General features: G+C 50.8%; 8 protein-coding genes across 8 annotated transcripts; 2 read left to right on the top strand and 6 right to left on the bottom strand.

Moving 5' to 3' along the window:
• Positions 1-218: 218 nt before the first annotated feature.
• sidD (nonribosomal peptide synthase SidD) lies at positions 219-6,511 on the bottom strand (the record flags this gene model as incomplete). Its single annotated transcript, XM_056675340.1, has 2 exons — positions 219-6,029; positions 6,086-6,511. The coding sequence occupies 2 exons, from the start codon at positions 6,509-6,511 to the stop codon at positions 219-221; spliced, it is 6,237 nt and encodes a 2,078-aa protein (XP_056535865.1).
• A 1,825-nt stretch (positions 6,512-8,336) lies between these two features.
• On the top strand, positions 8,337-9,458 carry sidJ (putative siderophore biosynthesis lipase/esterase; the record flags this gene model as incomplete). Its single annotated transcript, XM_056675339.1, has 2 exons — positions 8,337-8,387; positions 8,457-9,458. 2 exons carry the CDS (start codon positions 8,337-8,339, stop codon positions 9,456-9,458), a joined length of 1,053 nt encoding a protein of 350 aa, XP_056535864.1.
• A 648-nt stretch (positions 9,459-10,106) lies between these two features.
• N7500_004192 (uncharacterized protein) lies at positions 10,107-13,718 on the bottom strand (the record flags this gene model as incomplete). The annotated part of the gene is made up of 1 exon (XM_056675338.1): positions 10,107-13,718. The coding sequence occupies one exon, from the start codon at positions 13,716-13,718 to the stop codon at positions 10,107-10,109; it is 3,612 nt and encodes a 1,203-aa protein (XP_056535863.1).
• A 3,415-nt stretch (positions 13,719-17,133) lies between these two features.
• Positions 17,134-20,868, bottom strand: N7500_004191 (SH3 domain protein; the record flags this gene model as incomplete). The annotated part of the gene is given in 6 exon segments (XM_056675337.1): positions 17,134-18,690; positions 18,746-18,936; positions 19,003-19,086; positions 19,142-19,903; positions 19,933-20,585; positions 20,597-20,868. The coding sequence occupies 6 exon segments, from the start codon at positions 20,866-20,868 to the stop codon at positions 17,134-17,136; spliced, it is 3,519 nt and encodes a 1,172-aa protein (XP_056535862.1).
• Positions 20,869-21,740: 872 nt separating this feature from the next.
• On the top strand, positions 21,741-22,704 carry N7500_004190 (Rtr1/RPAP2 family protein phosphatase; the record flags this gene model as incomplete). Its single annotated transcript, XM_056675336.1, has 2 exons — positions 21,741-22,123; positions 22,146-22,704. 2 exons carry the CDS (start codon positions 21,741-21,743, stop codon positions 22,702-22,704), a joined length of 942 nt encoding a protein of 313 aa, XP_056535861.1.
• Positions 22,705-23,215: 511 nt separating this feature from the next.
• Positions 23,216-23,759, bottom strand: N7500_004189 (40S ribosomal protein eS17; the record flags this gene model as incomplete). The annotated part of the gene is made up of 3 exons (XM_056675335.1): positions 23,216-23,296; positions 23,353-23,550; positions 23,613-23,759. The coding sequence occupies 3 exons, from the start codon at positions 23,757-23,759 to the stop codon at positions 23,216-23,218; spliced, it is 426 nt and encodes a 141-aa protein (XP_056535860.1).
• Positions 23,760-24,235: 476 nt separating this feature from the next.
• On the bottom strand, positions 24,236-25,644 carry N7500_004188 (mitochondrial 37S ribosomal protein bS1m; the record flags this gene model as incomplete). The annotated part of the gene is made up of 2 exons (XM_056675334.1): positions 24,236-24,874; positions 24,922-25,644. The coding sequence occupies 2 exons, from the start codon at positions 25,642-25,644 to the stop codon at positions 24,236-24,238; spliced, it is 1,362 nt and encodes a 453-aa protein (XP_056535859.1).
• Positions 25,645-25,982: 338 nt separating this feature from the next.
• On the bottom strand, positions 25,983-27,214 carry N7500_004187 (SDR family oxidoreductase; the record flags this gene model as incomplete). The annotated part of the gene is made up of 5 exons (XM_056675333.1): positions 25,983-26,489; positions 26,547-26,837; positions 26,891-27,023; positions 27,094-27,145; positions 27,193-27,214. 5 exons carry the CDS (start codon positions 27,212-27,214, stop codon positions 25,983-25,985), a joined length of 1,005 nt encoding a protein of 334 aa, XP_056535858.1.
• Between the last annotated feature and the right edge of the window lie 211 nt (positions 27,215-27,425).

Below are 27,425 nucleotides of genomic sequence, written 5' to 3'. Positions count from 1 at the left end.
TGTGCAGAAGTGAATCCTTTCAGCGTAACCAATATGAAAACATTACAAATTAATACACATACAATATGAGAAGTAGCAAGTGGAATTATGAGTCTAAGAAAGCCATCGATATGTAATTGTAGAAAGACCATACGTTGGGATGTTCCGAAATAGATAATAACCAAAACAATATCATCAATCTATCTGCTTTACAAAACATCATATCTCATTCAACATATTCAGGCATCGATTACCAAGGGCTCAGAGCGACAGCCCGACAATTCCTGAACAGCAGCAGCCAACTCATCAAGAGTGGCATCCACAAACATCGCATCCCTTTCACTCCCAACAAATCCAACATGCATCTTTCCACCGCGCACAAATGAGACAGCCTTCAGGGGATAAGCAGCATCGCCATGTGGGTTTGAAATATCAACCTTGCAGGAGGATCCAGCGAATGGCATATCATCGAAATCATCCCAGTCTTGATGGTGGACAATCGAGTCAAAGGATCGTGCCTCTGGTGACCACTGCGCGCACTGCTTCGAGATCTTCTCGAACCCGAGGAAATCGTGCGCTGCAGACTCGGCACTCTGCTTCTGTACAAAGCGCAACAGATCCATCGCCGTCCACTGAGACTCGAACTTCACTCTGACAGGAGTGAGTTGGTAGCATGGACCCATGACGTTCTCCACGTTTGCTAGGTCGATCGTTCGGCCTGAAGTCACTGATCCGAATGTCACATCCGGTTTACCCAAGCGACGGGCGAGTACCAGTGCCCAGGCTGCGGTGAGCACGTTCGCCGTCGTGATCTCTGGGATGGACTGGAATTCTTCAACCGCCTTCTCATGGAAGATGGCTTTGTCTGTGGGCTGGGTCGAGGCTCCATAGAGTACAGACAGGGTCGAGTCCTTGAGCAGGTCGCCCCAGTAGTTTACTGCCTGGGTTTGCAGGCGTCCATCGGAAACTCGTGCCATGTACGAGGCGAATGGCTCAAAGTCCACAACCTTACCTCCGGCATACAGGGTCTCCAAGTCTTGGAGCAGTCTAGGGAGGGAGACACCATCATACTGGGCGTGCGAAAGACCTAGCACAAGACAGTGCTTTCCGTCGGTTCCCTGGACATGGAAGATCTTCAGGAATGGTGATCCAAGCTCGAAGTTTGACTCGATGTCTACTGTGCAGAGCTCGGTGACGTACTGTTCAATATCCTTGTCGGTCTGGTGCATGACTATAGGGACATGTGCGTCTTGAAGGACAACTTGAAGGAAGGACGATTCATGCTCGATGAAGACAGTGCGCAGAATATCGTGGGTCTTGACCAGATTATTGCAGGCGCGTAGCAATTGCTCCTGATTGATATTTTGATCGAAGTACAGCATGGTGTATTGGATAGAAGTGCGTGGCGCTCCAATGGTTCCTCTGATATCGAGCGCTTGTGAATCCGTGACCGGAGACACATCCTCGATGGGCCAGCCTGAGTTGGCAAGCTTGGGCCGAACAGCTGAAGACAAGAACATCTTGACATCCAGATTGCTCAGCGCAGAGAAAGGTTTGTATGGCGTGGCGTTTTCCTTCGCTTGGTCCACCTTCAGCACCTTGGCTGCATCGCCAAGACGCATGTGTTGGAAGATATCCGCCACTGACAAGCTGTGTCCTTGTGTGCGAAGACTTGACACCAATTTCATTGCCAAGACAGAGTCACCTCCAAGGCGGAAGAAGTTATCGTCGACGTCAATTTGCTCTGGGCTCAATCGGAGGATATTCGCCCAAGCGGATTGCAGGATCTTCTCTGTCGGTGATAGGTTTGTCTGTGCCAAGCCCTTAGTCCATGCTTCTTTGAAGCCCCCACGAAGTTGTTCGAGAACGCTTTGAGGGATCTTCGATGCCAATTTGTTGAGGGAAGTGTGATCGAGTTGCTCCAGTCCAACGGGCAACTTGTCAACCACAATGTACGCAGAGGGGGCCATGTAAGACGGCAGTGAGTCTCGGATGAATTTGTCAAGCTTCTTCAATGATACAGCAAGTGTAACAGAAATAGTATCGCAGATTGTCATCTGCTCGCCAACCATCTCGTATCTTGCCGGCATGACTCTGACGTTGTCTTCCTGCGAGGGCTGGCTTTCGATGAAGATAGCAAGCTCTTGCTCAGTCACTTTTTGAGTGCCCTCTCTCAACGGCTGGAACACAGATGCAGCGGCGCGAGTTGCTGATGGCAGGTGTTTCTCAAAGTGTGATTCAAGGTCTGCAATATCCACTGCATGCCCTTGAAGGGGTACGACATTCTCCTTGCGACCGACAAATACTAGGCTTCCATCATCCTGAAGCAGGACCATGTCGCCCGTGGGCTGCACTTTTCCTGCTCGGCCAGCGCAACCAGAGCTGCCGGCCACGAGCCATGAAGGGGACTCGATTGCTTCCCCAGAGAGGCAAGCTCCCTCAAGCCAAAGCTCACCAACACTGCCGATGGGCGACAGCAAATCCGGATTGCGAGCATTACACACCCAAGGAACCACAACACGAGGATAGACGGATCCTTGTTTGGTGCTCGCATGAGCGCGAAGGTTGCCAGAGGTTTCGTCCACAGAAAGAGGAGGAGCCTGGTTCCATTGCCATATTTGGTCCACTTCTGTCTCGGGAAGGCAAGAAATCTCATCAATGCGCTTGTCAAGACCCTTGGACAATTGCACGCAAGCGGTTTCCAACTGAGCAAGGATCCGCTGCATCTGTGAACCCTCGATCAGGCTGCTGTCGAAACTGGCGCAAACTCTGAGACCACCTTTGCGGATTCCAAAGGCCACCATGAGCGGGTAAGGGTTGAAATGAAGCGCCTCACGGACAACATCTCCAAGCTCAAATCCAAGATCGCTACCCACGTATTCGGGGTCAGGCTGGATGACCAGACCAGTACCAGCTTCGCATGCATATTGCGCATCTTGGCTGACCTTTCGGATGTTCTGCATACCCATGTGCTGGTAAGGTGTACGAGCCAAGATGGTTTGCTGTACCATCTGCAAGTACGACTCGACTGAGCTGGATCGGCGGACCTGAATGCGGATAGGGATTGTTGCGATCAGCGGCCCGACGATGCTCTCCACACCCGGCAGCGAGATATCACGACCAGTGAGTGTCTCGCCAAAGACAACATCGTCGCTTCCGGTGTATTGGGATGCGACGAGGGCCCATGCACCGCGGATCAATGTAGCCATCGTGAAGGGTGATCCAGCACCTGTCTCGAGGGAAATCTGATGCTCGATCAGGCCATTGGGAGTTGGCATGAAGTCGCGAGAGGGCAGGCGGGGGAACTGAGGCCCGACAGCGCCCTTCAACTCACGTCGCCAGAAGTCATGCATGGCGGTCTCGTCTGTATCGCGTACGTACTTAACAAAGTTCCGCATCTGTGTCTGTATCTCGATGGATTGGTTTTGGTTCTGCAAGGCATCGCTAACTTGCTTGAGAACAATTGGCTCTGACCATCCGTCGTAGAGAACGTGGTGCACAGTCCAGACCATATATCGCTTGTCATCATTTGGATTGCTGACAAGACCGTATCGAGCTAGACTTTGACCAAGGTTCATCCTCTCGTTTCGGTCATTCTCGAGATATTGATCTAGGTCAGTGGAATACCTCCAGGATACTCCTTCCTTCACAACAATCTGTTGAAGGCCTGGATCCTGGAGCGGTGCCAGGCGAGATCGCAAGATAGGGCTTGCTGCAACAACATCTTCCCAGGCCTTCTTCCAAGCGTCCAGGCTGATATGCGACGGAATACATGCGACTCTCTGAGCAATGTACGCTTTTGTGGATTTGAGAGAGAATGTGAACAATGACTCCTGTGTGGGTGTGCAGAGGTAGATATCTTCTACCTTTTCTTGATCCACTCCACAAGCTTCGGCTGCTTCGAGGCGGGCGCTCTCCGCGGATTGGGAGATCAAAGAAAATGCCGGAATCTCGTTCTGTACCAGAGAGGTGCACGGCTGAACAACAGTGGCCATCGCCGATAGGGTAGGGTTTCCGAAAGTGCTGATGACCGAAAGATCGAGATTTTGCGCTCTGCAGACGGATACGAGTCTCATCGCTGCCAAGGAGTCACCACCCAGCGCAAAGAAGTTGTCGTCGGGACGAATGGCTTCTGCTTCGAGTTTGAGTGTCTCAGCCCAGGCATGTCGCAGGCGTTTTTCAAGCTCGTTCAGTTCTCGAGAAGCGGTGCTTGCGGCTCCTTGGTCTAGTTGCCGCAAATCAACTGTCGCACCAAATGCTCGAAGTTGTTTGCGATCAGTCTTGCCTGAAATTAACACTGGCATGAGATTTACCGGAATATATGTAGTCGGCACCATGTATCGCGGCAGAGTTTTCGCCACGTCCGCATTGGCCTTCGTCAATATGTTGTTCAACTCGCTTGAGATATTGTCTAGGGCAAGCTCAGTATTTCCATGGCCCTTTGGCTGGAAGGCAACGAATGCTACGAGCATTGCCTGGCCTCCATAATCCTTTGGGTGAATGACCTCAGCAATGACATTGGCTTCTGAAGGCAGAACAGCTTTGAGCTGACTCTCGATTTCACCCAACTCGACACGCTGCCCACGCAGCTTGACTTGAGTATCCTTTCGTCCGACGAAAACGATACCGCCAAGACCATCTGGGTCATATCTCCCAAGATCTCCAGTCTTGTACAGACGGCCCCGACGACCAGCGTAACCCTTATGGCCTGCGACCAACCAAGGTGGATCATTAATGAAAGCAGCAGCAGTCTTTTCGGGGTCATTCAGGTAGCCCTGTCCGACAATGGGTCCCTCAACAAGCAGCTCGCCTACAGCGCCGACTGGCACAAGCTCGTTGTGATCATTCGGATTGGCAATCCACATGGCTGCACCGTTACCTGGGCCGATGGAAAGATAGTCTCTGCCAGTAGCAGCACTAGCGTTGACTGTGCATCCAATAGTGCATTCGCAGGGACCATATCCAATGATAATTCTGGTTTCCTTGCCCCAGTTGTTGGCGTCTCTTGCCGAGACTGCTTCGCCTCCGAGACCGAGACCGCTGAGCGATGCGATGACATCCGCGTCCAAAATTCGGCCCACTGAGGGGGTCAGACCTGCATAATTGATTCGCATTTTTCGGATAACTTCGTTGATATCATTCAGTCGATCCTCGTCGGATGGAATACAAAGACAGCCACCGTTTCCGAGCGTTAAAAGCATACTGTCGATGCTGACGTCGAATGCGTAGGATGCAAAATCAAGGACCCTGGACTCTGGGGTGTACCCAACTGCCTTCGCTCGAGGAATAGCACTGCTCGTGTAGGTTTCGTGGGAAATCTTCACTCCCTTTGGAGTGCCAGTGCTGCCAGAGGTGAAGATGATGTACATAAGGGCGGAGGATGGCACAACGGGTAAATCAAAGATTGCTGGGGAGTTTGATGGGTTCGTGAAAGCATCTTCTTCAACGACAAAGTGGTTTCCAGTTGGCATAATCGTCAAAGACAGCTCATGTTGCTTGCGGGACGAAACCATCGACTTTGCGCCGACCTGTACCGCCATATTTTGAAGACGGGCAAGGGGAAGAGTTGGATCCATAAGCGCAAGGGTTGCGCCTACTTTCATTACTCCGAGTACAGCAACAATCGTCCATCTGGACTTCTCGAAGCACACAGGGACGACATCGTGCAGCTCGACGCCCATTTCTTTGAGCGAGCACGCCACAGAGGTGGACCAATGATCAATTTGGCTATAGGTCAGGCTTCCATCCCAAGAATCAATGGCGACTTTGTTTGGGTATTCACAAGCTCTTTCGGCGACCATCTCTTGCATGCAAAAGCTGTAGGTGGGAGGCAATGCGTGGTTCCACCCCCATATGTCGTCCAGGTCACTTGTAGTCGGGCGAAGGCACTGTTCAATGGTCGCTTCGGGATTTGTGAGGCATATTCTGATAGTGTCGGCAAGTGCCTCGACATGATGATTCACTGTGTATGGCAGCATGTTCTCGGTGTGCCACAATGGGCGGATCTCGAGGTGGGCATTATTGAAGCGAACTTCGAGATGAAGTATCCCCTTTTCAATTATGTTTAGTTATGCTTGAGTGGCTAGGGAATTGATTGTTCACTTACTTCATCTTTTGCTTCTTCGGATGTTTGCGACAGAGAGCTGGTGCTCAAAAGGAGCGATGCGGGACTCGACGCTCTCGTACTGATATTCCTAGAGATCGCAGATGCGACTTCTCCCACATTACTTTGTAATCCTTTCATTACTTCATTCATGAGTAGTTTGTTCACCGACTCGGGCTCGGTGCCATTTGCGGAATCTTTGCGGGACCAGTCGTATGATATTTGGCTGTCTTCCCGGCTGCGCAATAGCACCATGAGCCAGGACAACAGCACGATCTCTTCCTTCATTCCGGTCGGGGTGGTGATCTGTTCAGAGGCAAGATGCGCCATGTGAAATGAGCTGAATTCGCCATTCGCGCCTGTCGGCACTTTCTGAATTCCATTTGGCGCATTGTGAAGATTGGCATCTTCAAGAGGTATAAAGCCCATTATGACGGCAGACCAGCACAGCTGGTCTTAGTACCCTCAAGGTGATGTGAGGAAGGAATTGGAGCTTGGCTATTAAATTTGGAGCCTTTGGGTCTTGACGGAAGTGTGTCACTATATAGCCAACTAGCGGTTCTGTTGCATCATGCTCCACAAGGCTTGAAAGTTCCGAAGTATCATGACTGTACCCAGGTATTTTGCATATCATCACCGAGATCGGCTATTGCGGGGTGGATTATTCGACACTATCCCGTTCTGAAAGGCCAAATGATACTTGAAGCATGTGGCCGTTTCATCTTTCCTGAATTGAACACATACCTGTATGCGATTACAGATCTCGAAGCTATACACAATACTGTATGGTAACATCTCCACGGGCTCCACATGAAAGAAAATGATGGAAAAATGCAAAAAATAAAGAAAATTTGCGCCAAGATCGGCTTAATGGATGAAGACATCCGGTTCAGTTAGTTCATTTCTCATCGAGACAGAAATGAAAAGAACATGTTGTAAAGCAGCATGAACATGACCAACCTATTCTGTAAAACACATCAAAACTCCAAATTGAAAAAGAGGTATTCGCCGAGGTTTCGGAAGTCAGCAGAGGACCCACGATTGTGCGTCTCAAGCGGAAACCCCCGATAGAAGCGAGGGACGAGGGAACCCTGGAGACAGTGTGATAATTTTATCAATCCGAGACCCACCTTTGGCATCGCACGCACACGCATGTGTCGTGTACACTTCTCGATAGTGTACAATATATTAATTCGAATGCAAGTATCCATAGAAATAAATAATAATATCTACTTGGGTCCTGGCGTAACAAGCATGTAAGAATAAAAAAGCAGTAGAAAAAGGCCTCATTCTGTAGACTCTGTTGTGCACGCACGTTCCTTGATTGATTTCTTGGCTCGCTTGTAGAGGGATTTATATGGATTCTTCCAAACGCCACGAAATGGCTTCTATGCTCTGATAATGACTGCAACGTTGCATACATACTTTGGTCTTGGTTTTCGCAATGCATGAAACGAGCCTCTTCAGGCAAAGATCTTCAATATAAATCCGAGTGGCCAAGAATTTCTGCGCATCTCAGAAAAGTCTTGCATGTAGATGCAGGTCTTGACGAATTTACTCCCACCCACAACATTATGTAGAGTTTTCCAAGGGGGGCTAATCTAATCAGATTCTCCTGTTTCCAGCCAATGAATCTAATCAGATCTGTTGATCTTACCTAGAATAGCTAGCTCCAACTAGCCTGCATTGTAACCACAGCTTTTGTCTCAACGGCGGAGTTTGATTGGTCTATCTTTATTTCCCGAAGCTTCAGTAATTCTTGGCAGTACTAGCCGAGACAGTACTTTGATCGTTGTACGTATTTACCGTTAAGATAACATCCGTACAAAACCTTTTCTGTAACATACAGGTATTTTATGTTACATAGCATTACCTGAACGGGTATGTATACTGAAATACTTGATTCGAGACATCCATATAATTTCCTCAAATTTCCTACCCTTTTCTCTTTGACCTTGGCACTACACAAACCCATGGATATGAGACTTGTTACCTAATATTTCGGCTTGCCTCGGTTTAATCAGATTGATAAGATGGCCTGAAACAGTTCACCCTGTGGATCGAGTCATTCGGTTCACAGTTAACCGACAAATTTGTCTTCCGTCATTGCGGAAAGACACAAAGCCGGTCTCGGCAAATTGTTCGATTAAAGAAAAGACCCCATCCCAGAGGCCCTCTAGCTCCTAGAAAGTTTTCCCCTTCAATTGACACCTACGCACTACCCCACCACACACGAACACCCACATTCACCGACATGTCTAAGTTCTGGCCTAAGGGAGGCCTTCCCGGTATCCTGCACCACTACGTACGTTTCTCCATAGCTGTCAATTATAACACCCGGATCGCAACTAACCCTTAATTGCGCAATGTGTAGACCGAAACCCTCGTCGCATTCGAATATGCGTCCAGCACCGTACGCCAACCGCACAGTCTCCTCTTCGTAGGAGGACTCGGCGATGGCCTCGCAACAACATCCTACATGGCCGATCTTGCGCGCGCATTACAAAACTCAGAATGGTCCCTCTTCACACTAAATCTCACATCCTCCTACCAATCATGGGGCGTTGGGCATCTCGACCGTGATACAAATGAGATCGCCCAATGTCTGGAGTACATCAAAAGCTACAAGGCTGAAAAATTCGGCGGTGGCAAGATCGCGATGATGGGCCATTCCACGGGCAGCCAGTGTGTCCTGCACTACCTGTCCCAATCAAACCCACACACAAAGATTCCAGCCTTCGACGCTGGCATCGAACATATTACGCGCCCGGTGTTAGACGGTGCAATCATGCAAGCGCCTGTTTCTGATCGTGAGGCGATCTTCTGCGTCTTGAAATGGGGAATTGGAGATACGACGCCTGAGAAGGCTCGTCTTGTATATGATGAGATGGAGGCGCTGGCGAAGGCGGCTGTTGCTGAGGGAAAGCCACATGATACCATGCTTCCTCTTCACTTGACTTCAATGATTTATCCCGCCAATACCCCGATTAGCTGTCGGAGATTCTTAAGTCTTGTTAGTCCCGAGAGTCCCCAATCGCCTGGAGAGGATGATTTGTTCAGCTCGGATCTGAGCGATGAGCACCTTAGCACTACCTTTGGTATGATTCAGGAGCGGGGCCTGTTGAATCACAAGCTCATGGTGTTGATCTCTGGGAAGGATCAATCAATTCCCGATTGGGTTGATAAGGACAAGATGCTGGCTAGGTGGCAGAAGGCTACCGACCATGACGGCAAATATCAAATTTGGGATGAGAAGCACACTGGTGTTATTCCTAATGCTTCTCATGCTTTGAGTAATGATGACCAAGCTGAGCCCCGGAAGTGGCTTGTCGAGAGGGTCTTGGGATACCTCAAGACGGCAGTGGAAAAAGCTTGAACAAATCGCAATGATAAATGTAAGATTCTAGATTAGATGAACCAAATACATATACCATTTGACATACTTTTCAATCGCATCCAATGTGTGAGGTAGATAACCCTCCAATAATCGATCTTTAAGATCGAACTACAACCTGTCATTGTCCGTAATATTCGATAGTTTGTACCGCAATATGGCTTGAACGGGACTTATTTACTTACGAGCATGAAGAATATATATTACCCTAACTCTACCCCGAAGCCACTTGCGAACAGAGAAAATCCTACGCTTTATTTGGGTAACCTACAAGGGATGAACGGCTGGTTTCACGAGTGGTGTATTCAATGAGATTGGGAGAATAGGATACATAGTTTGAAATTGAAAATCCAGCTCAGAAGTGTTTATCACAAAAAGGAAAAGAAAGAAAAAGATCGAAAGTAGACATGGGACGCTCAAATGCACCGAGTGGTATCTAGTCGTCACAGCAGAAATGATAGGAAAGCCCAGAGAGGGAAGATGGGACAGAGAAGAGAAGAAAAGGCCCGGAAAAGGGTGTTTAGGGAATGGTGGGTAGAGCAGGTGTAGGTAAATGAGAAATCAAGGGAATAAGAAGAGCCTATGTCAAGGCATGGTGAATGGTATAGAGAGTGGGAAGGGAAGACAAGTTTAAAACATGCCTCCATCAACGGGGATAGCAGGAGGCGGGTACTGAGGAACAGCCGGCGGAGAAACAGGCATGGATCCCTGGCGTGCACGCCCGTTCAGGTTACCGCCCTCGCTTGAAGTCTTGCGGAGACGGTTGCGCGAGCGCGGACGTTTTTCATCATCTAGAAAGCCGCTTTGTTCTTCCACGGCGGTCGGGGCGGGAGAAGAGACCCGTGACAAGTCGTTCTTGTCGCTTTTGTCACTCTTAAAGGCACCCAAAATGGTTTGGGTGGCGGTTCCGCGACGACGGCGGGGGTTCATAGGTGGCACTGGAGGTGCACTACTGGGTGAAGGCAGTGCAGATCCGGGTGGGAGACCGACGAGAGGGACATCTGATGTGGATGAGACAAAAGTAGGCTCAGAGATCTGCTTCTTGTTCACAGGGCGCTTCAAGAGGGAGCCGTGCCCCAAGCCACGTTGAGGAATCTGTGAGCTGCTGGAAGCAGAAGCCAGGGATGTAGATGAGTTGTATTCCGGCATTTCATTCAGCGGAGGAGTGGCATTAGCAGAATAGGCCGGGGCAGCGGGTGGAGCCCGGGGCGAGGCACCGATGATCGAGGACGTGTTGGACTGCGAGAACTGGAATGGCCGTTCGTATTGGAAGCCGGGCGTGCCGGATCGGCTGGTACTGCGGCGTCTGCCTGAAGCGGTCGAAGAAGTGCGGTCGAAGTTCATAGAGTCAGACATTTCTGCTGATGGGCGACTCGATGTAGGGCGCGAGACAGGCATAGGAGGCTCATAGCCCTCAGGAACAACGAATTTCTCATGTGCAATGATCGAACCCTCGTCTACGGTTTCAAGGTCATCCCGTTCCCGAAGTCTGGTTCGACTCTTGGACCGGCCTGATGCATCAGAGCCTGCACGATCTCTATGGTCTCGAAAAGGTGAGTGACCACGGCTGCGGCTAGACTCGCGCGAGTCTTCATAACTGTTGTCACGGCTTATGGATGGCATACGAGATCTAAGCGAACGCTCTGATCCAATATGAGGAGAGCTGGAGTTGGAGTGCCGGCCAAAGTTGAAGGAGGGCCTCTCCTCCTCACGCCACGACTCATCTGAAGAGAGAGCAGGTGTGGACGAATTGCCACCGACATAACCAAACAGCTTCTTCTGATCCGGCTTTCCGCCAACCTGTTTACTAGACTTTTGCTTCAATATGGCAAATGCATTACCAGCCCGGGACAAGTCTGGAGTTGACCGGCCCGGGGTGGGGCTGCTGGATCGACTTTCGTTCTCAGCAACACTTCGCAGCTTCTCCTGCACCTTTCTACGCCTCTCTGCCAGCTCAATGGCAAATTCCTCTCGCTCCTTTTGGGTCTCTGTGCTCCCGTGACGACGATGATGAAGTTCTAATTCCTCCCTCCAGGAAGAGCCAATTGATACAGAAGCTATGTCGGGAATAGTTCCAGGTGCGGAGGATTCTTGGCTGTTTCGAGAGTCTGTACCCTCCGCCGAATGTCTAGAAGGAGACTGCGAGTTCGTGGTACCTGAGCGTGTTTCTGACGATGGCTGACTCTCTTCGGGGGGTTGTGCTACCATGGGAAGAGCGTTCGGTGGCTGGGGAGTGGATTTCTGGGCCGCGGTCATAGGAAGATAGCTATCATTTTGGCGGGGGGATGGAGGAGGGAAAATGGAAGATCTGTCACTCTCCTGGCGCAGGTGAGATCGAACCATTCCCCCCATTCCGCTAAAGCCTTGGTCAGGCTGCAGGGTTGGCGAGTCAGGCCTCTTGGGTGTGTTATCGGTGGTTTCAGGGGATGAGATTGTGAAGTCAAGGTCGTTCTCGTTGATTGCCTTAAGATCGGAGTATCTCACTTCGGGGAGCGTTTCGAGGTGTTCCTTCGTGGGTGTTGATGACTTGTTAGATGCTACGCTCGGATGCTGAAGCGGCGGGCCGTACTCGCTGGCCAGCGCAGGCGCAGATGGGTTTTCGCGCGAAGAGCGACTCTCTCCTTCATCGCCAGACTCGCTAGCGCTCGAGTTGGCATAGAAAGTCCTCACCCCAGGTCTGAAAGGAGAAGCCTCAACGCTGGACGAATGATCGATGCCACGATGCGCATCACTACTATAGTGAGACGATGCGGACTCTGCTCGGGAACGATAGCTGGACTTGGATAGTCCCCGAGCACGGACTACGGGTTCTGCAGGCAGAGGTCGACGCGGAGGTGATGCACGGCGCGGAGGCGGAGTCTCTCGTCCTTGGTGCATCTGAAGTTGGCGGCGGGAAAATGCCTGCTCGTCGAAACCTGTGGTAGGCCGGTTGAACAAGCCCATGGCAGTAGCCTTTCCATGATCTTCTGGGTGAAGTGAGGCGGCCAAGAGCGAGGAGACCTCGTCGTTCTCGCTTGTGGGTGGGCTCAGGGGAGGGGCCCCAAAAGTTGCTGCTGTGGGCGAGAGACGGTCCCCGAGTGCAGCCTCCCCAGACATGCGTGGCTTCGGTGACGTTGCTGACGAAGGGGGACTAGTGGGGTGTGAGGTAGAAGGCGGCTCAACAATTGCAAGCTTTTGCAGGCGGCCCCGCAAGTTAGTGGCACTTTTGGAGTAGTTGCGGTTCAAAGAGGGGAGGTCTGGCGTGCCGGCTCGCTGGCGACTCAGACTCTCCAGGCGGTTCAAGGTCGAGTTTTGCTGGTTCTGAGCAGCCTGGGTCAATCCTTGTCCATACAGACGACGATTACGGATTGAACCATTGCGCGGGGTAGACGTTGGGGGACCGGTTCGAGGGGCCTCGGGATGGGTTTCCGGGAACGGATAACCAGTCATTGGTGACTGGGATGTATTCAACGGTGACTCGTCGACCGAGGTTGCTGCAGTTGAGGCGGGAACTGTTGACAGAGGTCCAGATGCGGTGGAGGAGTATGTGGCCCGGCTATTAGATGAAGCAGTTGAGGTGGCATATCCAGATTCCCGGGCAGCCTCCGCCGTCTTCTCTTCCTTCTCTTTGAGGCGCAACCGCTGAAAAGCAGACAAATTCATATCGTGGTCATATACCGCTTTTCCCATGGTCCGTTGACCACTCTCTGGCGCATCGGGGGTTGTTCCGACTGGCGATCTAACCGGGATCTTGTAAATCTTCTGGCGACCTCCAAACAGATTATTGCCCTCAGCGCGACGGGCTCTGCTCATAATACTGCCCCCTTGGGATCGGTCATCGTCTGTACCGTATCCATCCCCACCGGAAGCGAAAGAACCAGAGCGGTCGAGTGCAAGGGAGGGTCGGCCACCGTCGTTGGAGCAAACCTCGTCAATATCTGCCAGCATTGCGGGGTTGTGGCCAAATAAATTGAGTCGAGAAGCGCGCTTAGGAAACAACACGCTATCGTCACTGGCCTTGCCCAGCATTGATGATGGGTCATCCTGTTCCTTCAGCATGCTAAATCGAGCGGACAATTTGGGCATTAGCAGACTGGTGCGAAAGTTGTCTGTCGAGGGCAATGCGGCTGATAGGTCAAAATCTGGGGTAGGTTCCGGTGACTCCTTTTTCTTCGATGGCTTCAGACTGAATCCTGATGAAGCCCCTTCTTGATCCTCCACGGGCTCCTTCGCCTTCTTGTGTTTGCGGAATCGATTCATCATGGATGGTAAGTTTGAAGCGCTCAGGGGTCTTGTAGTAGGAAAGAAATGAATGCGATTAGGATTGATTAGAACGAATGTCGATGTATCCAGTGAGTGTGTAGTAGTAGCTTGAGGGTTGATCGGTGTCTCGGTTTGGCTCAATGCCCTCCAAGTGACTCACTGGATATCCTTATCCAGAGAATGAATTGAGCGGCATGACCTTCCAGTGCAACAAGTGCAGATTGAGATCAGGGAGAGAAATGTCTCCTGACGAATATAGGTGCAAGGAATGCCAAGTTCGAGCCGTGTATTGTGAATGGTCCGGATCCAAGGCCAATCAGAGTGTTTAATGGGGATTGACAGCAGATAGGAAAAAGCAATAAGCTGCTTGGACGAGAAGAAAATCAAAAGAAAAAAAGAATGACTGGGGAAATGGAGGCGAAGAATGCGATGGGAGGGGAGATTTGCAATGGATCCAGAACTGTAACTCCCCAGGGCTCTCTTAGCGGCATACCAGAAAAAAAAAAAAAAGTGAAAGTCAAAAGGATCTAGATGATCGTCCCAAACTGGTGTCCACCAGTCGATCAATTACTCCCATACCTATTTTCTTTATATATCATGAATTAATTCTCAATTCTAAATTGAAGATGTTCTGTTTATTTACTCGGGGCTTTTGGACTATGTTGTATAGTGTCCCCAGGGCAAGGGGCTTCCCGCGACTGTATCCATGGTCCAGTGTAGGTATGGTATGGTACAGCTACTTAAGCGAGCAGTCTAAATCCCTATAGAAATCAAGTACCCATCTCCTAAAATGACTGTAATTCATGACCACCCCTTGCGTAAAATAAAATAAAAAGTCAATGTTCAGGATCACATCCTTCTCTCATTTCCAGGTGGAATTTGGGGCTGAACGCCACTACTGCGGGAGAGGTCGGGCCTGTCGATGTGGCCAATTCCCTTCGGCTGTAAGCCCATGGTGTACGATGGACTCCGTACGTGTTGCTTCCCTCTGAAACCGGGGGACACTCCGGAAAGAAAAACACTCATTCGCTAGGGTAGTTCCGGGGGCCTGGACACGGGAAACACCAAGATCGTCGCCCCATTACTTCATTCCGAGCGGAGCAGGATTTTGATCTGGAAGCTGCTCAGGTGTCCAGGTAGTTCATCCAATCTCTCATATCAGCGCAAAGAGGGTGGAGCCAAACGAATATACCCCAATTCAACTCCTTGCTTTATAGGAAGTTGGCAGCAAGGGAATATCATTGGTCACCATGAGGCAGAACAATATGAGCTAATCAGGCACGCGATGCAATATGGGATAAAGGCAGAGTATGGGAGATTCCTCAAGATCATAATCTGTACGAAGTAATAAGTAGAGCGGTACGGAGTACATTGAAAGTACAGCTTGGTTTGAGAAATGAGCAACACGGCGTTCACATCGTACAGCCACAATATAAGTACGGAGTAACGGAGTATTTGCCCTACAATGGCATCAATAGGCCAGGACCTGGACTCACGAGTACTCCGACACTGCAGGACCTCTGCAGTGTGCAGGACAATGGTAGCATTCGACTCTGCATCTGAGGCGATGTATGGCTTCCGACTTCCTAAATGGTCAGACCCGCAGAAATAGCCTGATCCATGGGATAGCACCCGATAGACTCTGGGTAATCCCCACTTGATCCAGGAATCAAATTTTTTTTATAGAAGTCCATATTAAAGATGAATATCTATGGATTAGAGCTGAGATACAGAGAGAGAGCAGCAAACGCGCCCAAAGCCCAGAACGGTTGAGGGGGAAAAGAGCAAACTCATCTAGCGTATCTCCCAGTCTTAGCTGGTAGGCTTGACAGCCGTTTGGGACCCGCCTACAAGCTTTTGAAACTTCCGAGACTAGAAATCGTTAGGCTTATATTATGTAGCCAAAAAATAAAAAGGAAGTGCCCCTGACTAGTCCCAATGCGGATAGTAATTTAACGCCCCGGCTCCGGGGTTCTTTTTTTGTTGCGCAATGGAAGACCTTGAAAATCCAAGTTTTGCAACATGGGCACTATAAACTTGAGATCTAGAATGCTTTGATTGGATGTCATAAGCCCCCAGATATCTACCTATATTGTACGGATCAACCTTGGAAAGGCATTTACAGGGAATGATCCAATCGGGGCTTAATCAAACCCTCCGGGCCAATCCTCGTGGCCAAAATATTGGGATTTTTTTTTTTAAAAAAAAAAAAAAATTGAAAATGAAAATCTCCGACATTGGACATGTCACTTATTCTAAATGCCCTAAATAAAATGTGCCATACTCCGTATATTACCAAATAACTACCGGTAATGTGTTGTCACCTTGCATTGATCTATGCTTGGTAAGTGCACAGAAGCCAGAAAAATGAGGTATTCGATATTCATGATCAGCTCGAAGTCCAGGAACCGATCGCAAATATTAATATCCGAAGTATGAGCCAAAGTTCCAGGAAGTTCCACTGATATGGCACAACAAGCCGGTGGAAGCTCAACAATAAGAGAAAAAGAAAGAACATACTAATTGGAGCCCCTGTCGGGGATGAGGGGTTGAGACTGGGGCCCTCTCGATATATCGTGTGGCCAAGATGGATCCCGCCCATTGCTCTACAATCATTTAGCCTCGGGTATTCGGGTCACTATACGACGTACAGGATACATCATTTCCGGGCGGAGGGTTGTGCCTACGGGGTACTCCGTATACAAAGTAGACTGAGATGGTGCTATTTAACTCCGCCCTCGAAGGTCAAAAGGGCAGCACTACGAAGTGGAGTCGGCAGTTGTGTTTGGCTGTGCTCAATCCGTTAATTAAAGAAAACTTTCTTGGCGTCGGTGGGATTTTGGGATTAATTTACTTCAGACGGGGCGTTGGATTCTAGAACACACGAGGAACTGGACGTATTGGCTTAGCCTGTGATATCTCGTAAGCCCTAATCACTACAACCTAGGCGTGTAGATGTACCGAGTATTGCCGTCATCGTTGGCCAAGGGATCCAGGTAAACATATATGATACTCTGGGGCTTGGGAAATTTACCTACAAACGAACTTACGACAATTTAAAGATAGACTGAGAGAGAATAGTATCTCATACTCTGCTTGGATAGAATCATGCAAGATGTACTATTGACAAAAAAAAAAAAAAAAAAAAACTGCACGCTCGCTCAACTCTCCATCAAACAGGGACCACATTACCACACCAAGCCCAGATGATTCATAAGAGGGAGCAGGACAAGAAAAGAGAAAAGGGAGAAGAATATAGAAGACAGGGGAGAAAGGAGGCTCCTTTTCATTCATACATGATCCCACCCAATCTAGAAGGGGCAAGCAAAAAAAAACACAAAAAGGAAAGGTCGTCTGCTCATAGCGCAACTGCAATAAAAAGGTCGAATTCTCAAACCAGAATCCTTCCGTCCGGTTACTTACTGGCTTCCCAGCCCACCCAGCTACGGGGCATCACTCGCCAGACCTTGCATTCACCACTGCGAAGGTCGTTCAGCTTAAAGCTCTCCATTTTGACCTTCTTACTCTCGCGGCCTTGCTCCCAGGCTCGGATCTTCTTCTTTGTGCCATCCCAGTCGACCACGATGCCAACGTGGTCAGGCTTTCCAACCTCGGCGCTGTACTTCTGATGCATGGTACCGCGGTGGCCCTGGAATCGGGCATTGCGGAAGCTGACAATGTCACCGGCGCGGATTTCGTCGTTCTGAGATACGGAGGCATTGGCCAGATTGGAATAAACTGAGGCACCGTATCCACGGGTACCCACGGGAAGCAACGCGTTAGGAAGAGGATTGAGTAGGTACTGCACTAGCCCGAACGGAGTGCCGTCTCCAACAGTAGAGTTTTGGATCGAGTTGACAGCCTCAGAGATTCGCGTACCTAGCTGAATATGAGCCTGTTCGAGTTGGTCCTGGCGAAGCGGGAGCGGCGGGGGTTCATGACGCTGTTCGAAAGAAGCATCCGCGGGGTTCTTGGGGTCAAATTGAACATTCAAAATTGTCTGGGAGTAATCGAGGAACAGGATATAAACATCCCTCGAGACTGTCGTTTTGCCGCCACGGTTGGTGGACGCAGTCTCCTCGACCTCGAAAAGTAGATCATTGCGATTCTGGAACGCTGGAGGCGGGGTGTTGGGTTTAGTCCACCAGAGGGTATACGTGGCGAAATCAACATCGGTAGCGATGTAACCTTGGTCAATAGATGGGCGAGCAACATCCATAGACCGACGAACGTTGGGCTGATTTCTGAGAAGATCCATGGATGCGCGCTGAGTTCGGGCTGCGGACGGAGATGGCAAACCCGAAGCTTGGCTTTGGGAAGGCAGAGGCGCCAATGAGAGACGTTTCTCATGCAAGGGAGAGGGTCTTTCTTTGGCCGGGCTCTGCACAGGGGGTGCATCATAAAGATCGTCGTATTCATCAGCCCCTTGTTGCGGTGGGAAAGGAGGAGGAGCCTCTGGGCGACCGAGCGGGAGGGGCGGAGATGTGGGGAGACCATGTCGGGGAGCGGAGTAGTTGAAAGGGTCATACTCAACATCATCATCGCTTGGATCTCTGGGCGGAGGGGGAGGAGGCGGTCCCCTAGGTGTGTCAATAGACGCACGGGTATTCCGGGGCGGCTGATTTGGAGGTGGAGGCGGAACTGCCCTGGGAGCCGTGGGCGGAGGTGGGGGATGCCGGGCTTCTTGGGGGCTGCGCGGTGACTGAATGGAATGGTCGTCGGTGGTGATGCCCTCGTCAAAGCTGGAGTCACGTTCGTGAGCTTTCAGAGCATCCTTGTGTTTCACTCCCGACGCGATATCAGTGTCGTAATCTCCATCATATTCAGTCACCTCTCCTTCCGCTTCTTCTCCAGCCTGTCGAGGGGATGATGCACTCATGCGACTATCAGCGGTAGATCGGCGACGGAGCTGATCTGGGGGGTGGGGGCGGGGGAGCGCGACCCTGCGATGATGGTGGCATGGGTGGATTGACTGGAATGGGAGGTGGTAGACGACAAGCTCTCTTTTCGGCCGCAGGGGTGGAAACGGGAGAGGACAGAGTGTCATAAGTTTCGGGACGGCGAGAGTCAATCTGATCAGGTATCGCAGGTGCAGGCACGGCGGGTGGGACAGCCGACGTATTCAAAGATAGACTAGATGTGTTCACCGACAATTCATCATCAGACTCGTCACCTTTGTCGGCAGTTGTCGGCCGTGGTGGAGGAGGAACTGGTCGCCCTGTATCTCATCGTTAACTCACGTCAAGTAGATTGTTTCAGGGTCTTGGTACTTACCACCAGGAACTGGCGGAGGTGAAGCCGGTGGCTCTCCCGGGACAGTCGGGACTGGTCGTGACTCTCGAGGAGGCGGGGGGAGGTGCCGAACGATCTGCAAATGTCAGGAAGTGAAACAATATATTAGACTGCTGAATGGCATATCTTACCTTGGGATGGGGACGCCGGGACCGGACGATCAATAGAGGCGCGAGGCAGTGCACCTTCATGAATGACCTCCTCGACGTCTGGAACCTCGCGTGAGGAGTGTTGTTGCACGAGAGGGGTGGCCAAAGGCTCATCCTCTTCCTTCTCCACTTCAGCAGAAGAAGGCACCGGCTTGCTAGCGACATTCATTCCAGGAAGGGGAATCATAGGAACTGGGGGTGCATTGGCAGGCGAAGCGGACTCAGATTCGAGCTCTCCAAGCCTCTTCTCTGACTCGCCGGGAGTCTTAGGCTTGCGAGCACCACCGGCACCAGGCATGCCTGGCACACCCCCGGCAGGCGGGCCGAAGAGACCCATCATACCCATGCCGCCGCTCATCTTGGCCATTCGCTCACGCAGTTCCATTCTGCGCTTCGTTTCAGGATCCATCTCCTCCTCTTCCTCTTCTTCTGCTTCGCCCTCGTCTTCAACATCTGCCTCGGCAGTTTGGTCGACTGTGCGAGTCGACTTCTGACGCTGGGCGACGGGGCGAGGCTTAGGCTGATCCTCCTCATCATCCTTACTGGTGGATGTTTCACCTGCATCCTCGGAGTCTGCGGCTGCGGAGTAGTCGGCATCATTGGCATCACTCGCGATTTCTTGAGTGGGCGAGAACGGGGCAACAGGCTGCGGAGGTGGGGCTGCAGCTCTCAGTGTATCAACACTAGAATTTCGGACAGCTGATGTTTCTTCGACAGAGGGTGTATCTTGTTCCTCGTCGGGTACTGCAGGAGCCACAGGTTCATCCATTGACTTCTTAGGAGCAGGGCGGGGGGCTTTTCTTTCTTCTGAGCTGCTTCGGCATGACGCTGAGCTTGCTCTAATTGCTGCTTCTGGAGCAACGCAATTCGGTCTTTCAGACTAGTTGGCTTGGGCTGGTCCTCCGCGACATCTTCACCGCCTTCAACGGGAGCAGGCCGGCTTTCAGAAACCGGGGGCTCGCGGGCAATTTGTTCCTTCACATCAGGATCTTCTTCTCTTCTGTAGATCTTGGGTGCAGGTTCCCTTGGCGGAGGCTTGTAGGCGTCCCGGCTAGGAGGCGGCGCGACGAAAGGCTTCTTGATGAAGGATGGCTGGGAACCGCCCGGTTTGAACGGCGTAACTGGTGCTGCAGCAGGTTTATTGAAGGCAGCAATCCGATCTCTGAACGAGGACCCCGAAGGCTTCTCCGCTACGGCCGAAGGCGCAGGTTTTGAGGGTGCCTTGGCTGCGGATTCGGTTGAGGCCACGGGTGGGGCGGGAGCTGCGGGCGCCTTTGCCGGCTGCGGAGGCGAGGATGCAGCTTCTACTATAGGGGCACTCGCACGTAGAGGAGGGGACTGGGGTAGAGGTGACTGTGGCGAGGCAGTCTCATAATCTTCCTCGGTGGGCCGCACCTCTGGCTCGGGTTCGGGCTCAGCCTGTTTGCTTTCGACCACGGGGGGGTCTCCACTGGCACCGGTTCGGGCTCCTTTTTAGGTCTGGGTCGAGATGGTCTCGGAGGGGCCGGAGGATCATATTTTTCAACGAAGTTCTTCGGGAAGATGCCCTCCTGTTTTCTCCCCTGGGCGTCTGAGTATTCACCGTAGTACCAATCGTCGTCCTCGAGGGCGGTGACGGTCACGATTTGACCGATCGGGAAGTTGAGATCATCATCGTGGCCTGAAGCATACTCGAAGACCGAGCGGACCGTAAAAGGCGGACCTGACATCTGGCAAGTCAAGTCCGAGGTTCAGACGTTGAGATAATCGATGTGGAGTGAGGAATGCCGAATGAGTCTGTGACGCAATGACGCTAGAATATTTGTACAGAGCAATTCGCCAGCTTCAATACGTTTAGCATGCAGCGATATTTAGGGCGAAACGAATCAATTCCTTTGTGGTACGATGGGGTGTCAGCTTAGATGAAACGGACGACGTCAATGAGTGGGTGCCTACGACCAGGAGATGAGGGGGAAGGGAACGGCGGAAGCACTCACGGCGTGGAGAACCGAGCACCCTATCCAGAGCCAACAAATACTTGATGCAAGATGAAAAGAAAAGAACAGGGTCAGAAAGACAGAAAAATGTAGGGGAGATGTAGAAAGGTGGTTGTCACTTGGCGGGATGAGGGAAATGGGCTCCACTAGGCGATCGGCGGCTAACATTCAACCAGGGAACACGCACATGGGGTGAAATGTGTTGAAATTCAAGTTTATATGATATTCTACTGACTTTACATATATGTAGCCTGAATTCTTTTGAACAGAAGTATATTCAGGTAGATAAATATCTGGGTGGCTATATAGAATCGAACTTTGATATATCGAAATATTCGGAACTTGTACCGAGGACATCATACACATATAATATATATGTTCAAGCTACTACATATGTGATTCCAAATAATGTCACTGCCCAAAGCCTACGTCAGCAGTGAAGTGTCTCATATTTGGGGAACCCGGGGGGGAGTTTTGCCTCTTCCGCTTTAGAACCGAATTCTGCTGGTTTTATTTTTTTTTTCTATTTCGTCTCACCTCAAATCAGCCGATTTTCAATTCAAGATCACCTTCCAATATATATTCCGGTGCCTCGGTTCGAAATTATGGCACAGTCAGGTCCAAGTCACGCTCTCAAGACCTCTCTTCCTGAGACATATGCCGCCGTCAATGCCCAGCAACCCCCACCTTCATACAAATACCCTACACAAGAAGAGCAAGACAAATACCTAGAAGGTAGGCCCGGTGCAACCCAGCAGCACCTCGAAGTCGCTCTGGAACACGCGCAGCAGATCCAAACCCAGAAAGACGCCGAAGATGTCATCCTAAACCGCATCCTTGAGCTCCTTGAACTTCCCTCTTCCCCGACAGCCGACCCTGCCGCCCCCTCCCAAGAAGATACCATAAAATTCAAATACGCGCTAGCTCCATTCCGGCCCAGCGACTACGACAATTTAATCCTGGAGCGGAACTTCGAAGACTCGTGCGGGTACACTCTATGCCCTCGCAAGTATCGCAAGCAAGACAGAGGCCCAGGAGGCGGGTTTCAATTTAAATACGGCCCCAAAGGAAGCGGACCAGGGGGGGCGCGGACGCAGTGTCGATATCGTTTCCGAGGATCGCGTCGAAAAGTGGTGCTCAGATGCATGCGCAGAGCGTGCTCTTTGGATCCGCGTGCAGCTTTCCGAGAAGCCTGTATGGGAACGACGGGCAGGTGATACGCGGGGCACGGCTATTCTACTGCTTGAAGAAGCCCGCGCTAAACGCTTGAAGGCCCCGGCGCCTACTAGCAGTGTATCCTCCGTTGTGGATGATTTGCAGAGTATGGGGCTTGGGAACCGCGATCGGTCTCGAGAACTTGCCATGGAACGCGGTGATACCAGCACGATTCGTCCGGATGGACGTGTCAACGTCAATATCAGAGAGAATCAACGTAGTTCTCACCAGGCTCCTGGCGCTCCACAAATGCGCCCCGAGGACGCAAGTGGCGGTGCCATTGAAGGATACGTGCCCAGGGAGCAACAAAGGATGGACCAAGATGGAGACATAGATTTGCTCGATCAGATCTGATCCAGCCAGCTTGCTATGTGGTTGTGGGGGGTTTTTGGCGTTCTACTTTTTTAATACCCGATCAATGTCGACATTGATATTTGAATAATGACTACGCAGAGACCATATGTATGGCTATAGGCCGGGCAGCAGGACTCATCTACACGTACATATAAATATGTAGGTATATAAGTCGAGCATGACGCAGCTCATCCAAGGCCTCGAGTCACTTAGACTGAGGTAATCCTCAGTCCGGGGACTCCTACGTAGTCCAACCCAGAGAGTCAACTCATAGGTGGACACGAAAAGGGAAATTTGGCAATCAAGCGTCATCTCCTTTCGGAGAATCAGCGACACCTTTCTCAAAGAGAATCATGTTTATTCATTCCTCATCCAGGAATAGCCTTCCACGCTAAGCTAAACCATGCTAGCCGGGCGAAAAGCCAGCCAGAACAGACATTGTCGGGGTAACCGCCAAGGGTCGACCGTAGGCCAGGTATGAATTTTTTTTTCGTTATTCCGGGCGCTGGATTTAGCGGGGACCGAAACGGCGGGGACGCTCAGCCTGCTGCTGCTGGCTGACAGCAACAACGTTGACCTTGAGGTTGTCGAACTGTAGAAATATATTAGATGAATCCCGAGGTATCGTCATGTGCAGGCTAAACTTACGCCCATGGACTTGAGAAGGTCCTTGGTGTCGGCATCAACATCGAGCTGGCCGGACTCGGTCTGGGAGACATCGAGAGCGGAGACCTCAGGAACGTACTGATCCTTGCGCTCACGCTCCTCCTCCTGAAGCTTGAAGGAGATACCGCGGACGGGACCACGCTGGATGCGCTTCATCAAGTGGGTGGTGTAACCAGCGATCTAGAAGACATTGCGAATCAGAATTGAAGGTCTCGATTGTTGATTCTGATGCAGGAACTCACCTTGTTGCGAAGACGCTTGGAGGCAATGATGGCGATCTCATCACAGATACGCTTGTTGGTCTCGAAGTCGAGGGTCAACTTGGGGTAGTAACGCTCGATGATGACCTTAGCGGAGCGCTTGACTGTCTTGGTACGGACGCGACCCATTTTGGCGGTTGTTGGCTGGCGGAATGAATGTTCGAAAGATCGAGAATCGTCGTGCCGATTTGGATGAGTTTGAGAGCAGGCTTTCGCTTAGTCCTGTGCGGGTCCTTGCCCTAGGCCCTAACCATCAGATCACGTGGTACATGTCTGGCCCGCGGGCCCGGGGCGTATTCAGAGATTATGTAATCTTGTTTGACATCCTCCCGTGGACCTGTAGACGGGTCCATGCATAAGAAGATATGAAGCAAACACGTTGAAGTATATCTTCAAGTGTAGCTTTACTGTCAACTTATTTGTGTTGTTATTCTTCATTCAGGTGGGAAATATGCAGTTGCAATCGTCGCTGAAAATAACTTGATAATGATGCATCCGATTTATATGACATAGTCAAAAAAGAAAATAAAAGTAGCTTTACACAAGCACCAAATCTATCATACATGGTACAATCCTTTGCACATCCACCCGTACCTCACTCTTCCCTATGACCTAGAGTTGAGGTTATTGAGGAGGCTGCGTGCGACGTCCTCTGTCCCTCTCGTGGGTTGTCTCCGAGGACGGTTCTCCGTGGAAGGCTGGAACCGAGGCTGGCCGAATGACTGTCGGTCCAATCTTGGGACCAGTGGGGAGGGGGCAGTGGCAACGTCGGAGATGGTCAAGGTACTCGGCTTGTGGTGGTCTTCGATTCCGTAAGGGGCCTTGGAGGTTGCACTCGCGCGATAAGATGAAAGGCCAATGCGGCCGTCGGAGTCAATCGAAGCCCGGATGGGAGTAACCCAGTATTTACCTCCACCGGGGATGGACGCATCAAAGAAAGTCAGACCGGGAGGTGTGCCTTGCTCCACAAAGGTCATGGCATTCAGATCTTCGACGGCAATACCACCGATACCTGCGAGAGCCCGAGCCATGCGTCCCTTAAAGCGTCCCTTGGGGCGCAAGATGCGAGCCTCCACGGGGCGCTGGTGGGCCTGTGGGCCAAACTGGGCGTGGTTGTGGATCAGAGCGTGTGATCGTGTGTATGACAGGCCGGCAGACGGGTGTGTCTTTGGGGGCCCTGAGACGGCGTATTCGAATGAGGACAGCTTAGTTCCAGGGGATTGATAGTACTTGCGCCCGATACGCTCGCTGGGAACGGCAGGGGGGAAGCGAGGTCAAGTAGATCAAATACCACAGGACCGAGAGCGAATGGGTCATTACGGAGGGTTTTGATGTAGACATTAAACTCCGCATCGGTGACGGTTGCGGGATGAGCCTCCAAGTCCTCTCCATTATCCTGTGCCAGCTTCCGAATCTCAGCAGACCGCTTAGCAACAAACTGTTCACGAAGCTTCTTTAGGAGCTCAGGCTTATTGCGAGTCACTTGCTTCAAGTACGCTGCAAACTCTGCTTCCGTCTGCCCAGCAAGCCAAGGACCGGTGTGTCTGAATTGTTTAGCACCAGGTTCCTGGAGACCCTGGCTGGTCTCGGTGTTGTCGAGATGTGTCTCGAACGGACTTTGATGCCTTGGCACAACACTTGTAGCATAATTGACTTTGGAGGGGAGGGACATTGGCATGTGCATCTCCTGGAACTTCTCGAGAGTCACAGTGTGATCTGCGGCGGATTCGAAGTCGGTGACATGTTCATACGTATCAAGGGCGTGCAACCTGACCACAGGTCTCGATGATTTCTCCGACGTCGATTTGGCCGGTAAAGGTCGCTTCAATCCCCAATCGCCTCGGGCTAGTGATGATTGCGGTGTAACGATGGAGGCTCGGATGGGGTGAGGCAGAGTTGCAGTGCCGGATTCTCTCGACGTTTGATCCTTAGGGCCATTGAGGGTTTTGGGGAGTGCGAATAAACGCGACTTTCGCAGCAAGTTCGCCGTTGGTGACAGCCTGGCGGAGGCCATCTTGTTTAATGGATTGACTATGTGATCTTGGATAGCTGGCGCAAGAAAAGTTGACCGGAGAACACGGGCCAAAGCGGTACGGTGAATCACAGCCACCCAGCCCGCAGTTTTGTATCTATACAATGTACCTAAGACCCCAGATCAACCTTTGCTATGTATATTACGTATCTGTATAATATATACGACGCAGAATGCGGAAAGTGCTCGATATCTTCTGTTAATTGAAGTTTTTATGACATACGTAGTTGTCAAAGTAATGTTGGATTTGTTTTTCTACAATGTATCCATAATTTCGATCCAGATCTATGAAATGTAAAACATCGAAGACGAGTCCCAGTTCAAACACCAACAGCTAGAAGAGAATCAACGGTGTCTGAAACTGTTTGCTTTAGTGGGCAATAATTGAGTCCAAGGACCTTTTGCGACTTAGTGTTGTCAATCTCATAGATATTTTCCGGAAAGTCGCTGGGAGAATCTGCAGGGGGCAGCGCAGACTCTAACTGGGGGTGAGTCTCGCGAATGATATCTGCAAGTTCCTTGTTTGAGAAGAAGCCGGCGACAACAAAGAATCTCTGGCTGCCTGCTTCGGCAACTTCAATGGCTCTGACATGTGCGAGGGCCACATCACGCACATCCACCCACAGGAAATTGCCCGTTGGGGCAATTTTTTCTTTCATTTGACCCTGGATTAGGTTTCTCATGCGCTGGTTAGAGGTGTTGATGGTCTCAAGAGAGTTAAGATAATGAACGACCGGGCCAAACACCAGTGGTGGATTGATGGTAGCGATATCGAAATTCGGCTTCTCCTTCTCGACAAAGGCCCAAGCTGCTTTCTCCGCGAAGGTCTGTACGACATTGACTTAGCACTTGATAAGTTTGACTGATAACCGAATTTCACCTACCTTGCTACCACGATAAACTTGCGAATGGTCCAACGCCTCCTCCCATGTCAGCGGATTCCATTCTTTCTCACTGTAGACCTTGGGGTGCTGCTTGCCATTCACAATGGCAGCGAAAGATGATGTGATGACCACTCGCTTTACGGTAGGGGCATAATCTCTGATGGCCTTCAAAATACCAGTCGTTCCCTTGATGGCTGGGTCAAGGAAATCTTTCACAGGGTCCTGAACATTAAAATGGAAAGGAGACGCGGTGTGGATAACATAGTCGAAGGGAGGGCTTGATTTGACGGCCTGTTATATTTTCGTTAGCTGTGTATGTAATAGGAGAAGGACCTTCGGTTTACCTCGTCAAATGCACCATCCTTAGCTACATCCTTGACAATTGCATAAGAGAGCTTCTCCTTCGACACGTCGGGGTGGGCCTCGATTATCCGTTTGCCCTTCTCCTCCGATCGAACAGTAACGACTGTATCAAAACTAAAGTAGAATTGTCAATCTTCAATATTTTCAACCAATAATGTGAATGTTCAATGTGGCTGCAACATACCCATGCTGTAGCAGGATGTCCACAATGTGGGCGGCGATGAAGCCACTGCCTCCTAAATAGATAATTAGATTGGAGTTCGAAAGCAGCTCAGTCACATACCAGTCAAAAGAACTTTAACCATTGTAAAAGAAGTTGGAGCTATAGATGAAATATTCGAGAATTGGATAGATGTAAAAGAGCGAGGAGCTTGGCTTTTGTGGTTCCTAAACCCCTCGATCCCGTCATCCCCCGTAAGGGCCTATCACGGCCTAGAAAGCTTGACCGGCGATTATAAATACAAGATCTCACGATGTTCAATGGAGTTAAGGTGCTAATGTTCAATAAAATCCGTA

Source organism: Penicillium coprophilum (assembly GCF_028826855.1).
Source record: "Penicillium coprophilum strain IBT 35676 chromosome Unknown utg000002l_segment0_segment1, whole genome shotgun sequence".
In the NCBI taxonomy this organism is placed as follows: domain Eukaryota; kingdom Fungi; phylum Ascomycota; class Eurotiomycetes; order Eurotiales; family Aspergillaceae; genus Penicillium; species Penicillium coprophilum.
Note: the sequence above shows the minus strand (reverse complement) of the source record. Positions and strands in the feature narration are given on the sequence as shown.